The sequence below is a fragment of the Aulostomus chinensis genome, chromosome 7 (genome assembly GCF_037954235.1).
Source record: "Aulostomus chinensis isolate RoL2024-O1b breed Wild chromosome 7, RoL_Achi_v1.0, whole genome shotgun sequence".
Classification (NCBI taxonomy): domain Eukaryota; kingdom Metazoa; phylum Chordata; class Actinopteri; order Syngnathiformes; family Aulostomidae; genus Aulostomus; species Aulostomus chinensis.
In genome coordinates this window covers 25,319,804-25,332,958 of record NC_141326.1, presented here as the reverse complement: position 1 = coordinate 25,332,958, position 13,155 = coordinate 25,319,804, and the positions used below count along the sequence as shown (strand labels likewise).

At 42.1% G+C, this 13,155-nt stretch overlaps 1 protein-coding gene across 2 annotated transcripts; it reads left to right on the top strand.

Moving 5' to 3' along the window:
* The first annotated feature begins 4,834 nt into the window (after positions 1–4,834).
* Positions 4,835–8,641, top strand: LOC147259250 (uncharacterized). Of its 2 annotated transcripts, none has more exons than XM_086207881.1 (4): positions 4,835–5,042; positions 5,312–5,397; positions 6,304–6,540; positions 8,153–8,641. In XM_086207881.1, the coding sequence occupies exons 1-4, from the start codon at positions 4,978–4,980 to the stop codon at positions 8,422–8,424; spliced, it is 660 nt and encodes a 219-aa protein (XP_086064007.1). In that variant the 5' UTR covers positions 4,835–4,977; the 3' UTR covers positions 8,425–8,641. The 2 variants fall into 2 exon arrangements, with proteins under 2 accessions (XP_086064007.1, XP_086064006.1); XM_086207880.1 differs by having other exon boundaries at positions 6,271–6,540; positions 8,153–8,611.
* The last annotated feature ends 4,514 nt before the right edge of the window (positions 8,642–13,155 follow it).

Sequence of the window (13,155 nt, the reverse complement as noted above, 5' to 3'; positions counted from 1 at the left end):
CTTTATGAAATCCAGTTACGTGGCTGTACACATCACACGAGAGCTCGATTGTGGCACACAAACAGGCTCTCGGCTTTTACTCGTGCACATGAGTAGAAATGACCGATCAAATACATGCTGCAGCCCTGTCCTAGTGTCCTACCTTACCAGAACATTTATTTCCATTTCCCAGTGACAGACTTTAACGTTTACTTCTTGATTCAAGGTGGGAATAAATCAGTGAAAAATAGAATACTTTTGGCAACTCTCGCAAGGCTTCCGTACAAGGTCTCCTACTCATTAATTCTGCCGTAACAAAGACACTGACCTTCCCTCAAACCTAAAACTGCTTTGATGAACATACACCAGCTATTGTTTTGTCAGGCATGAATTAGACATACTTTTGTTATTCCGCAGGAGTCCAACGCTGATCAAAAATGTGCCCTCCAGCCTTGCTTTTGGTGTCGCTCTGAATACTAGTTTACAGGTGAGAGGACATTCGGGTGTGACATTCTGCCATTACAGGAATTTGTTGGAGGTACAGTTTGATTTTTGATCTTTGCAGACGGTGTTTAGGGAGGCGGTTCTGCCCGGATTCAAGAGGGAGTGCGTTAGCAGAAACTCAAAGAGTGGAATCCAGGAGAACGGTGCAGCAGACAGCAGCCCAGACTCCCCCGCACAAGTCCAGCAGTGAGTTCTGTCGCCTCATTAGAAGGATGCATGTGATGCAGTAGATGCTCAACATGTCTCTGTGGTTCATCTCTTGCAGGCCTCCTTTTTTAAATATGAATGACCAAGAATCTCTGATGCCAACAGTCATAGCTGCTGGTTTGCAGTTTGACATGACTGAAAATGACCTTGAATGACTCCACACACACACACACACACACACACACACACACACACACACACACACCAGTCAGGGATGTGGACTACAGTTTACCTCCAAGAGTCTTCTGTACGAGGAACCAGACGGCCTGCAATTGTCACCAGAATCAAACACATTGAAAAAAAAAAAAAAAAGCTAATAGAATTTTGGACCATGCATATGAAAGCTTAGAACTTCAGTTCTTGTCATTTTTATTTCATCTACTGCACCTTCCGGGAAATGGGATTACTCATCACATAAATGCTGGCTGCAGCAGCTGTGACCGGTCCGCCTGGTAACCACATTTCCCCCGACAGCTCGTTTCCACAGCATCTCCTTCTCTGATTAAACCTTTTTCTGACTATATTTGTTTCAGTAAAAGTAACTTAAAAAAAATAAATTATTAGATCAGATTCTGAAAATGTTTGCTCGCTGTTATAGAAAGTTGACAAAGAAACTGCGGCGTCTACCTCGGTGGTCATGTGATCAGGCAACAACAAAGACCCAACAAGCAACTACACTGCCGATGAAGCTTCAAGATGAAAATGTCAGTTCCAGTAGCGCACATTCCCGATCAACTCATTAATCAATGACCTTGAGGGCTGATGTCAGACACAAGTATTCAACCATGTCAACCACATCTGGAGAAATCGTGTTCTCTCCAGATAACGACCCAAATAAACCTGCTATCAGAAGAAAACAAGTTATCTAGCAAGCATGGCCTTTCTCAGACTTCGAACCATCAAGTTCATTTTCACACTGCAGTTACAAAGTGAGCCTGAATAAAAAAAGTAAATGTTGAAGGTTTCTTCCGGGACTTCAACATTAAAGCAAAGGAGTCGTAACGCAGCGCCCCCTGTAGGCTCCGCGCTCGACCTGCCACCTTGTCAGCCTCTGGGCCGTTTTTTTTTTTTTTTTATCAAATACTAAATGAAATATAGTTTATTCACTGTGTTTTTTTTTTAAGTTTGTCAATTCAGATATTAAAATGAAAAATTGCATTTAGAAAGGCAATAGTATTGCATGATAGGGAAAATTAGCTCTCTTATGTTTGACCTGTGTCCCACCAGCCAAAGCAATTAAGTCACAGCATTATCACATTGTAAGATTAGCACCGTGTGTACTTGCTGTCGTTGTCTACCAGTAACTGAACGATGTACAGAGAGGGTGAATGACATATGACCATAAATACAGAGATGTCGTATCACTGAAGTATTTCAAGAAATTTGTGCTGTGGTGCCTTTGTGTGAAGAAATATTCAACTAGAAGCAGGTTTTATAGGATTGGATCTGTAAATAGAATCAGTGTCAGTGCGTGTTTTCCTGTTTGCCTGCGTGTAACTTCTCCACCTCAGACTGTTCCCAGCGCTCCTCCCGAGGAACTCAGATCAGCTGCTGTCCAAAACACACCACTTTGAAAATGTATTTAATCTTTGTTGTTAAGATGTCATTAATACCATAATGCCGATCTTGCAAAAATGACATTGTCAAATAACCCGTTTGTATTCATCTGTAACAGTTTTTGCCAAGATAACTTCAGATGTGACTCACTGTTAGGTCGGCCACCTGGTTTGGTTAGACTGTTGAGTATTTCCGATTTTTACAAAGAAATTAAACCCGTTTTCTTGAGGAATTCTACACCTTGTAGTGTCTTGATTGCACTTGTAAAATAAATCCATTTAAAAACATGAAACTGGATTTTTTTGCACTGATGACCACCACCGTATCTCAGTTTTGTCTATTTCTTTTTTTTATTAAAATTTAATCCCAGTCCTGTGTGAAATGTCCTTGATAGGTTTCATCAGATTTAATCAGGTTTAATTTGTTGCAAATTGACTTGTAATTATGTGAGATCAGCCATAATGTGCCTCTTTAGGGTTTTTGAGTCTTTTGACTAAAATGCTTTTTTTTTTTTGTTAGTAATGTTTCATTCTAGTTGATTGTCATTAGATCTCATTTAGTTTTAGATGATGCAGTTTAGAAAAGCTAAGTGTAATTAACACTGAAATACACCAGATTAAAAAAAAAGATCATATAATTAAAAAAAAAAATTAGAAACTTCATTTTGAGCAGAACAATCATGTATGCATATGACGTGTAACACACTGAATGTGGTGTGATGTTTCCATTTCAGCCCAGAGAATTTAGATTATAGATAAGATTATATATATAAAAGCTCATTCAAATTAGAAATGTCTGTTTTTTTTAATCAGAGAAAAATCTGATCATACTGCTGCAATATGTAATTTGCAATATTTATTCATGTGCTTTATCTAGTTAAAACAGTAGGTACCTCATACATGACGCGTTTTAATTAAGCTCATTAAACACAATCTGAGCGTCTCATTCAAGTCAGTTTTTTGGTGATATTCTTGGCTGTTCGTCTCCTGATGATCACTGACAGGAGATTAATTTCTCGCTTTTTAATCAAATCATCATGAAAACTGCTAAAATAACAACAGCATCTTTGGATAAACAGTCCCAGCAGCGTGCCACCCTCTCATCTACTGACGATCACCGTGAAATGAAGCTGAAGCTGCAGACTTAACTATCAAATAGAGAACAAAGGCCTCCTCCAGCTCCTTGTTTTGACTAATGTCAGTAATTGTCTTGGCTGATAACGAGTTAGCTTTAGCTTTGCTGTTGCCTCTCAGGGCTTCCTTTGATTCGCTGTCAGCCCATTAGATGACATTTTCCTGTGATTGCCTCCGCGTGCGTTGTGTTTACTGACTGAAAGTTGCCACGGTGCTCGACAACTTCAACAATTTCACTTATGTGTTGCTTTGATGTGCCACACACTCAGTGTGAGGCGAGCGAGTCAACATGTTTTTGACAGCACTTATCAACAGCCGCGGGAAAAGGGGCTGCTCTCATCTGGTTCATCTCCTCATCAAGACGTAATGACGATGCTGTCGCGCACCAGTCCAATCGTGAAGTCATACAGCACTTCCATAAACCAACATATATGTCACTTTAATTATTTATCTAAATGGGTTTTATTTGGTTTTCTTGAGTCAAAACTCTGTGATTGTTTCTTGCTTGGATGAATCACATGGAAACATAGAATTCACGTGGACTCGCTAATAAAATATTTGCTGCAAATTATTTTGTGGTAGGTTTTGTTACCGCTCCAGATTTAAAGCCTCCATTCGATACTCAGGTGATGGACGTGAACTTCCTCGGCTTTGCAGGAAGAAAATGAGATGCTATTAAAGCCAGTCAGGGGACACCGATTTGATATTTTTTTCAAAGCTAAAAGTTATGAACTTGCTGGCAGGTTGTACATGTGTGATATTTGGAGTAAATATTATTCATGGGATTTTTTTGAGCGAGGAATACGATTTTTTCGCTGCTATCTCACTTCTGTATTGTCAAAATGGAAAAAATTACCTCTTTAAAAACTTTTCGCTTTTGCTTTTTTTGCTGTATTTGTACAAATAATCTGTAAAAAAGAACATGTGATTTTGCAAAATGCAATATGATTACTTTCTGTATCAAAAAAAAGTCTGCTTTGCTTTAAATTGCATTTCTTTTCATGTTACACCTCACTTGCATTCATGTCCTTGTACTTTTTAAAACCTTATTTTGAATTAACTGCTTTGAATCACTTGCATTCTTTTATATAATGAAAGCATTTTGAGAGTTGGGCTGTGTGTGTGTGTGTGTGTGTGTGTGCGTGCGTGTGTGTGTGTGTGTGTGTGTGTGCGTGCGTGTGTGTGCGCGTGCATAATTGAGTGTGAGCTAACACACTTGTGGGGTATGTATCTCCATTGTGTTAGGTGACTAAAAGCAGAACAGAGGCGGCACACAAACAGGCCTGAGCCTTCTGTGCTGTTTAGAGCTGCTACTGTAGGATCTGCTGGGGAGGGGAGTTATTAAGTCACTGGACAACAAAACACTCTCACACTCACACTCACACTCACACACACACACACACACACACACACACACACACACACACACGCGCACACACAGTCCAGCTCACAGTCTCCAGTGTGGTGACTCAGGCCGGCATGTTGGGTGTTGGTGGTGGTTTCCTGATCTCTTTGCGTGGTCAGAAGCAGGAGGATGAAGCGAGTGATCGGTTGAAGGAGGTGTAACAGAGATCCTGAGCAGACATGTTCATCAGACATGACACCAGGCCAGGATTTACCTGTGGACGACACAGAGGAACCAAACAACCAATCTGAAGGCAAGTGCTCACGATCTGACATTACACACAGCAAACACAACTTTGGCTCAGTCAGAGGATTGTAAGCATATTTTGTGCTGGATTCATCACCACAAAAGTCGAATGTAAGATTTTAGCAGTGGGACCAGGAAACACCTCATTTATCTATGCGAGGACAGAACTGTTGCACTCTAAATCCAGGGAAGTTCATCTCAACGTTCAATGCTAAATTCATGTGAAATGCCTTAAGGACTGTCGGCTCACTTGACTCTCTTTTGATGTTTTTCAAGGCAGTGCGTCTTTAAAATCAACACCGGAAACCCTTCCAGCATGTGACCCCATTAAGAGAGGAAATACCACCCCAGCTGACCTCATCACCAGTACGTGGAAACACTGAGACCTGGACAGCTAACAATACAGTGACCAGAGTCAAAAGATGTGATGTTGTTGAAGAAATGCAGAGCTGAAGAGAGGTCAAGGGACATCAGCGTTGCTCTGTGTGTGTTGTGTGTAACTGCAGGTGTGAGCAAACCCAAATGTGATACACTGCAAAACATTAGGGGGGAGGAAAACAACCAATCAGCCCCAAATGGGCTGCAGATTCCCTGCTGAATCAAATTATAAACCAGAAATCCCTGAGAGGAAGCGTGGCTCCCCCAAGCAGGCTACATGGATACGGAAATATGAAAATACTTGTATTTGCAAAATTTGTTCAGGAATTCTCTTCCGGCTCACCTGGAGCTTGATGTTTGTCTTTCTAATTAAAAATACACGGTCCACATTAATTTAATTACAATTTCTTGGGGTAATATGGAAAGTTATATCAAGGAAGAGAATTGACTCCAATAGTTAATCACTTTTTTCAGTAAATGTTACATTTTTTTTCTGCCATGTTTCACAAAAAAATCTGTCCATTTGTCCTGTTAACAACAAACACCCGCCGGTGACCCCGGTTAACTCCCGGTTAACAAAAGCTCAAAAGGCTCTTTGTAAAGCACATTACTCAACCAATGCATGAAACAAACAAACAAACAAAAAACAATTGAATTTGAATATTCAAAATGTTGAAAATATACTAAAACGGTACTCCTCTGGCGCCAAGGTCCTCCACAGTGAGCAGACAGCCCACCTCATCAATCCCTTTGCTCATTTTTGAAAATGCAGCTTTTATTTACTGAACTGTCAATGTCAAAATTTCCCATCTCTCTTCTGTGATGAGAAAATATGGTCATTACTGTTTGTTGTGCCTGTAGAACAACCTCAGTCTCCTGCTGCTCTGCATGCAGACGTCTCCCAGGGAGCAACAGGGGTCCCTCAATGTGACATTCACAAACCCACCTGCCCGAGATGTGGCCTCACCATCCCTGATGACCCCCCTCTCTGCCCGAGCCTGAGCCGGACGCAGGGGTCCAGCTCATCGGTGCACACCATCAGCAGCAGCAGCAGAGGAAAGAGAAGGAGGAGAAGAAGAAGAAGCCGGGGCAGTTCGGCCGGCTCACAACAACCGGCTGCTAACAGTGGCGGTAGGCACAGTCATGCAGCTCCCTTGCAGATATTGTGATGCTCATACATGAGCAGCACACGGTGTTGGCTTTTCTGGTGCATGTTTTCCTTGCATTTGTTAGCCTGGACCTGAACGGCATCCACTGGGAACAACTGTACTGAACAGTTTTTTCCAGCATCCACAATTTCCAGCTAGATTGTGGCAGATGTGAGTCACCGAGTAGAACTGGACCCAAACCAAACAGGACAGGCTGGATGATCCATTGCGACCAAATCTGATGAGAAATGTGAAGACGGAGGCGTGTGAGCCGTTTGGCCGATCACGCACAGCTGCTCTGTGGGTGCTTCAGGTTTGCTGTCTTGTTAAGTGGTTAATTTCATGGCTAAAATTAGTCTCAATCCAAAATATCCTTCACAAAACTACGGCAGACTGCTGGGTTCGTGCAAAAACGTAACGATTTCATTTTGCATCAACTGAAGACGGCCAAAATAAATCAGATGTCTGCTCCGAGCCTACACCGAAGCAGGATTCGGTTTGGCAGCAAGAGCTTTGTGAGTTGACGTCTTTGCCTGTATGGTGAGCTAAACGAGCCCCTTGTAGCTGATGGGGGTGCTGTTGCAATAACAAGTTGTCAGTCAAACACTCAGAAAGAAACCTGATGAAGTCACACAAACGCGCAGAGAGAGAGAGAGAGAGAGATCATCCATGTTCCACTCCTTCACCCAGTTTCCTGAATTTCAGCCGCTAGTTTTTGTGTAATACCGCTGACAGTCAGACCCAACAACGCTAACAACTTCACGTCCCTATCAACATCCCCAACATGACATCCGAATGAATTTTCTGTCGCCACCAAAGACCAACCATCATCAAATGAAGCTCTAAAAAGTTTGCTGCTGCACTTTCTGGCAGTTTTATCAAAGCATGTGACGGGCCGCTTGTTTACCATTGTGTCCATGTTGTATTCTCTATGAAGTTATGCATTAAAAATCAATGCAGAAGCCCCATATAACGCTACTTTTTTTCTTCTACGCGCAGGTATTAGCATAAGTTATGTGTGGGGGGTGTATAATTTGGGCGGCTAAGCAGGAAAACGCTGAACCCCACTCCCCGGGGAATTGTGGCGTCTCCTTTTCATTTATTTCCTTGAGTAAACAGGATAAAACAGCTCCATTTGCATGAGCTCACTCGCTATCTGGTCCTTGTGAGGATGAAAACAGCAGATGAGTAATAATACAACAGTTCGCCAGAGATGAACTGTAACACACCAAGGAGGTTAATGTATGCAATTTCATGTGCACCTAATTGGGGTAGCAGAGCAATTATCTGGTGACAGCTTCCTCCCAGTTATTGTTCATCACTGGCAGCCTTTGTGGCCTTTTTATTCTCCCCCGAGGACTGAACAAGGCTCTGTGATTAAGTAAACACAATCACACGTGATCACGGCAGCATAGTTGGTTCTCTTTTATGTTCTTGTTGCATAACAAACAAACACGGGAGAGATTAATTTAGGGTTAATAGACTTATTAATCCTGGGTTTGATGGTGACTGACGGGCTCTTAGAGGATTCAGGAGCTTTTGGTGACCCCTGATGCGCTGTTTCAATCACTGATGTGTCTCATTTCTCCTCCCAGACTCCTGTTTTCACCTGCTGCTGGCGTGCCTCTCCTGTCAGTGTTCTGTGCTGTTCCTGGGTCTGTTAGAGGCCTGCTCCTCCTGCCTTCACAACATCTGCTCCTCCTGCTGCCACGCATGCTCCCGCTGCTGTTCGGCCATCCAGGAGGCGCCCGTGGAGGAGCTCAACTGCCACGCCCACTGTCACTCGGTCCTCTTCGAGTCCTGCTGTGAGCCAACGGAGTGTCTGGAGTTCTGTCTGGACTGCTGCGAGATTTGCCATCGCAGTTAGTAAGCTGAGGATCACTTTGCAAGATGTGACGGGACAAAAACTGAAGATACTAAAGTGATGCAGGTTCCATCTTTGAGAAAATAAACTTAAACATGTCATACTGACCTTGTGGTGTCTGTGCATTGAAGATGATGTCAGGACCTAGGTGTTTCCAAATAATATCAGGCTTTCATTCCTGCCTGTAAGACTAAATTAAGGGCTAAAAAAGTAAATTACTCTTTCAGAGCATTTCATGAATAAGGCCTGTTATTCTTACAAATGCTGCTGAAATGCTTCGAGCCAGATTTTGGAGTTTGAAGCCAATAATAATATCTGGGAGTAAAAATTCTGATGTCGATATACTCAACAAAATTTCGACAAAAAAAAAATAAAATCGTAAAACGACGAAACTGAAGTCACCTGTTAAAGCACCGTGTTTCATTTGCACACAATCTGAAATGTAAAAAGGACACTTTGCTGCCTCACGAATAGTTAAATAGTCACGTTATCTCCGCAGCCCCTCCAATGATTTCCTCCTAACATGTTTCCTAATATACAGTGGCTTGCGACAGCCTCTTTCTCCCGCCTCCATTTTTATGCTAAGCTAAACTCAACTAAACTCCAGCTTATTCTCGCCAAATGAAACTCTCCTTAAACTGTCAAAGAGCATAGAATTGAGAATAGAAGAACGTGAACAGGAAGTGCAGTTCCTTTACACTTAGAGCCAGCACGGCAGTACACGGAGAAAATGATGTACCTCCTTCGGGATTTTCGAGAAAATAGATTCAAAAACATCAAGGACCTTTTGAAATATTTAAATACCTTCATCAAGGCCATTGTTGTGTTTGTTGAGTCTCTTTGGATGACCGCGGGGACTAACGGAAGGCAGCGTGGGACTCAGCAATAGTGGATCTGGGGTGTTGAGCTCATGTCAGCTCAGTGGCCATTTAACATGTTGAAAGAGCACAAACAAGCCAGAGAAGCCGACACAGCAGCCTGTGTACGTGCCAGCCTCCATCCAACAAAAAGCCTTTTGCTTGTGCGTGAAGTTGCGTGTAACGACTCTGACCCCGAAGAGGAGGGGTGCACCTCTTTTCTTAGTTCGGTGCGAGGTCTCATGTTGTAAGATTGCAGGTTTGACTTCTTCCTGAAGAGCTCTTTGCAGCTGAAGAACGGGGCAACGCAGAACCTGTCATCTCTTCCTTAAATCCCGTATCATATTTGTCATATAAAGCACTTAGAACATAAAAGAATGCTCATTCTCTCCAGATCTTGAAGATCGAAGCCTTTAGAGCCGTTGTGAGGGATGACAGCAGAGATGCAGAGTAAACAGCCAAAAATAAAACAAAGCGCAGATAAAGACAACATTGTCAATCTGTCTGGGTGAGCCAGGAGGCTCATTTAAATCATGTTGGAGCGAGTAAATCGAATTTAAGTATCTCTGTGGCCCACAGCACACTTGTTATTCTGCTAGTGACAAGAAACAGTGGTGACGTCTAATTTAGAGCATGGCGAGCATACAGTAACAAATAAACACAGGTTTGTTCCACTTGTCCCCCTCAATTTGTTACACCCCTCACCCGCCGCTGAAGTCTACCTCCACCATTCTGAGCGAAATCTAAGTCCCACATACGTTGCGGCTGCAGCACGCTTACAATACTCGAGCTTGGATTTGAAACCATCATTGAAATGCTTCATACAAAAACCACCTAACCAACAGTCGCCTGACCTTTACGTTTGGGTTAAAAAAAAAAAAAGAAGTGTTTGTCTCTTTACTCAGTGAATTTAAGATGTTGTCTAGAAATTACAGAAGAGCCATCATTTGCCAGGCATGATTAAAAAATAATGATTTTTTTTCATCAGAATCAAAATCGGAGTATGAAAAATGACGTGGCCTCCCTGCAAGAGTGTGGAGCCTCCATCCTCGCATGAGCAGGTGAGTGAAGTTGAACAGCTCGGTTCTAAACTTACACCTGCGTCGTATCATAAAATGTTAATACTTGACATGAATCTTACTTCTACTCTCTACATTTTTTACTTTGTTCTCAACATGCAAAATAAACGTCTTTTTTCTCTCCCCTTTTCTTCATAAAAGCCGACACGTCTTTGTAGTGACTTGACTTTACACCCACTGATGTACACACACTGACGTGATGGCGGGGGTCCAGTTTCCCGTCTTAATAGAGAAATGAAAACTCACTTTGCCATTTACAAATGAACATTCTGGTGCCAAGTCTGCTGTAATAAATGGCTCTCCAGCGTAGACAACTTACACGGCACACGCTCGTAAAGTACATACATATAAACAATAGAAGAGGAAATGAACAGTTATGGATGGACAATGAGAACTGTTTAGTTACTGGTCAGCACTTCGTGCAACATCCTTTTTTTGTGAGGCGACTGTTAACCTGAATTCCTGCTCGTGTTTCACCTCCAGCAGGTTCGGCCGTTTGATGTTTTAAATATCTGCTGTTGCTCTCGCTGTTCCCTGTCTGTTCTTTCAGATGAGGTTACAGTCAAAGTTTGATGAACGGGAGTTTTATAAATAAAACGGACGGCTGAGTAGACAACCTTGTCACGCGTCTGAGCCTTGAGGTTGAAAACCGAAGCGTGGTTTTCTCTGAACAGCTGCCGCCGTGTGTTGGACTGGCAGTCAGAGATAACAAGACTGGGCATCACTGATGGAGGATGACCCAGCGAGGAGCGGTTTGTTTTAAACCTGCACAGCTTTTCAAAAACAAACCCTTTCAACACTTTTAGGTTGTTTTTTTTTTTTTTTTTTTTACATATTCAGAATGTGTCTATTTGTATTCCCGCCTGCCTGCAAAGCTTTGTGACAATAGCTGTAACCTCCTCAATCAAAACAAGGTTTATGTGTAGTGTATGAACTGGCATCTAGTGAAAAAAAAAGAGAAAAAAAAGAGGGAAATAAAAACAGCTAATAGTCAGTCTGTCAGATGTGCACATCTGCTGTAAAAGAAACAAAAATAAATGTAACTAGATTTGAATATCTTACATTTGAGGCTGACGCAGAGAAGATGGATCAAAGGGAAGAAAGACACACCAGAGGGGGGCAATCATAACCACATCGTCTCATTTTAATAAGTGAGGGGAATCGTTTCTTAACCAGCGCATACCATCAAATTTCATGTATTTAGGAGTGTGAGGAGGAGGGGGGGGGGGGGAGTGAAGCACATCAAAACACAGCTAATGAGGGTTGGGTTAAAAATGGGTGTGCATGAAATATTGATAGCGAGTCAGATTTTTTTTTATCTTGAGTAGAAGACACCTGCAATCTAAAGGGAAGTTATAAACAAGCAGATACGAGCAGTGATTCAGACACAACAGAGGTCAGCAGACGCACAGCTGTCAGTCACCGCCTGAGCCGTTCATCACTCGCTCCCTCACACACACACACACACACACACACACACAGAGGAAATTATGGTCCCCTAGACCATCAATATTTCACCGTAACACGACCGCGGAGGTAATGAAATCGTTGACGTGTGTCTGCGGGTTTGTTTTTTCGCGGGATACCTCAAGAGTTATAGGACTGATTGGTAACATCAAAAAAATTATACGTAAAAATGAAGACTCTTGACCCTCGAGACTGTTATGTTGCGATTAGCTGTATTTTTCTAAGCATGTCATCAACACATTCTGATCAAATTCCTTGGGCCCATGTGACATGATTGTAAGAAGAAGTCTGAGCACACTTTGATGAAATTTGATAATGTTATGTATCAAAATTAGAGGCAGAAGTATTAAAGATCTGGGGAAATATGAATGGATCGTGTTCTGTTCGGTGATTTTGGAGACCTACGTTTGGCGGTCGAGAAGAAATTGTACGAAGAAACTTGGATGATGTTGATGTTCTGTGTCCCCGCAGCCTTCGCACAGCTTTCTAATCTCTTACCGCTTTCGTAGGTTTTTTTTTTTTTTAGGGCAAATGTTTCCAATAAAATCACAGACTGGACTGTTGAGAAATGTGCAACCTACATTCGTGTCTTCTCCAGAGAAAAACTTCCTGGTGAACTCCTGATTGCTCATCATCAGGTCACATGTCACTTTTATCAAGAGAGAACCGAAGACCAAATATCTGCCCTGTCGCGCTCGCCTGAGGACCGTCAGTGCTCATTAGAGAACTCTGACACGGTAAATGCTAAAACTGCTTCACGTTAACGTTAACATTTGGCTCCGAGCGTCACGGCAACTCTGCTCGCACCTGGGATTGATATGTGATCTGTATCTACTGCGGATAATTCCATCCAAATCGGTTCTGGGATTTACTTCAAAGTATAATCTGACCTCACGTTAACTCTCAGACGCAGATCAGTTAAGAAAGCTGGTTTATTTGTCAACAGACGAAAAATGTTCAAAGGTCCAGAGAATCCAAATCTAATTTCTAATCTATTAATCGCTTTTTTTTTTGTGGGTAAGAATGTTTGCAACGGTTGGCCACAAAAACATAAAGTTCTGTGACTTTGGGCTTAATAGACACACGGACACCTGGCTGAGATCCACATAGGGATTAGAATTTATGACCAGAAGTAAATGTCACATCAGTGTTTCCTGCCTGTAGATCTGTGTCCACTAGATTTAATCCTATACTGTGTGTTTATTTCTGAAAATGTGTATGTTTGAGACTGATATGATTTTTTTTAAATTTTTCTCTCTCTTATATTATATATACAGTATATAGCCTATTACTAGTGTAAACTCTTGATATATAGCTCATTCAACTTCAGG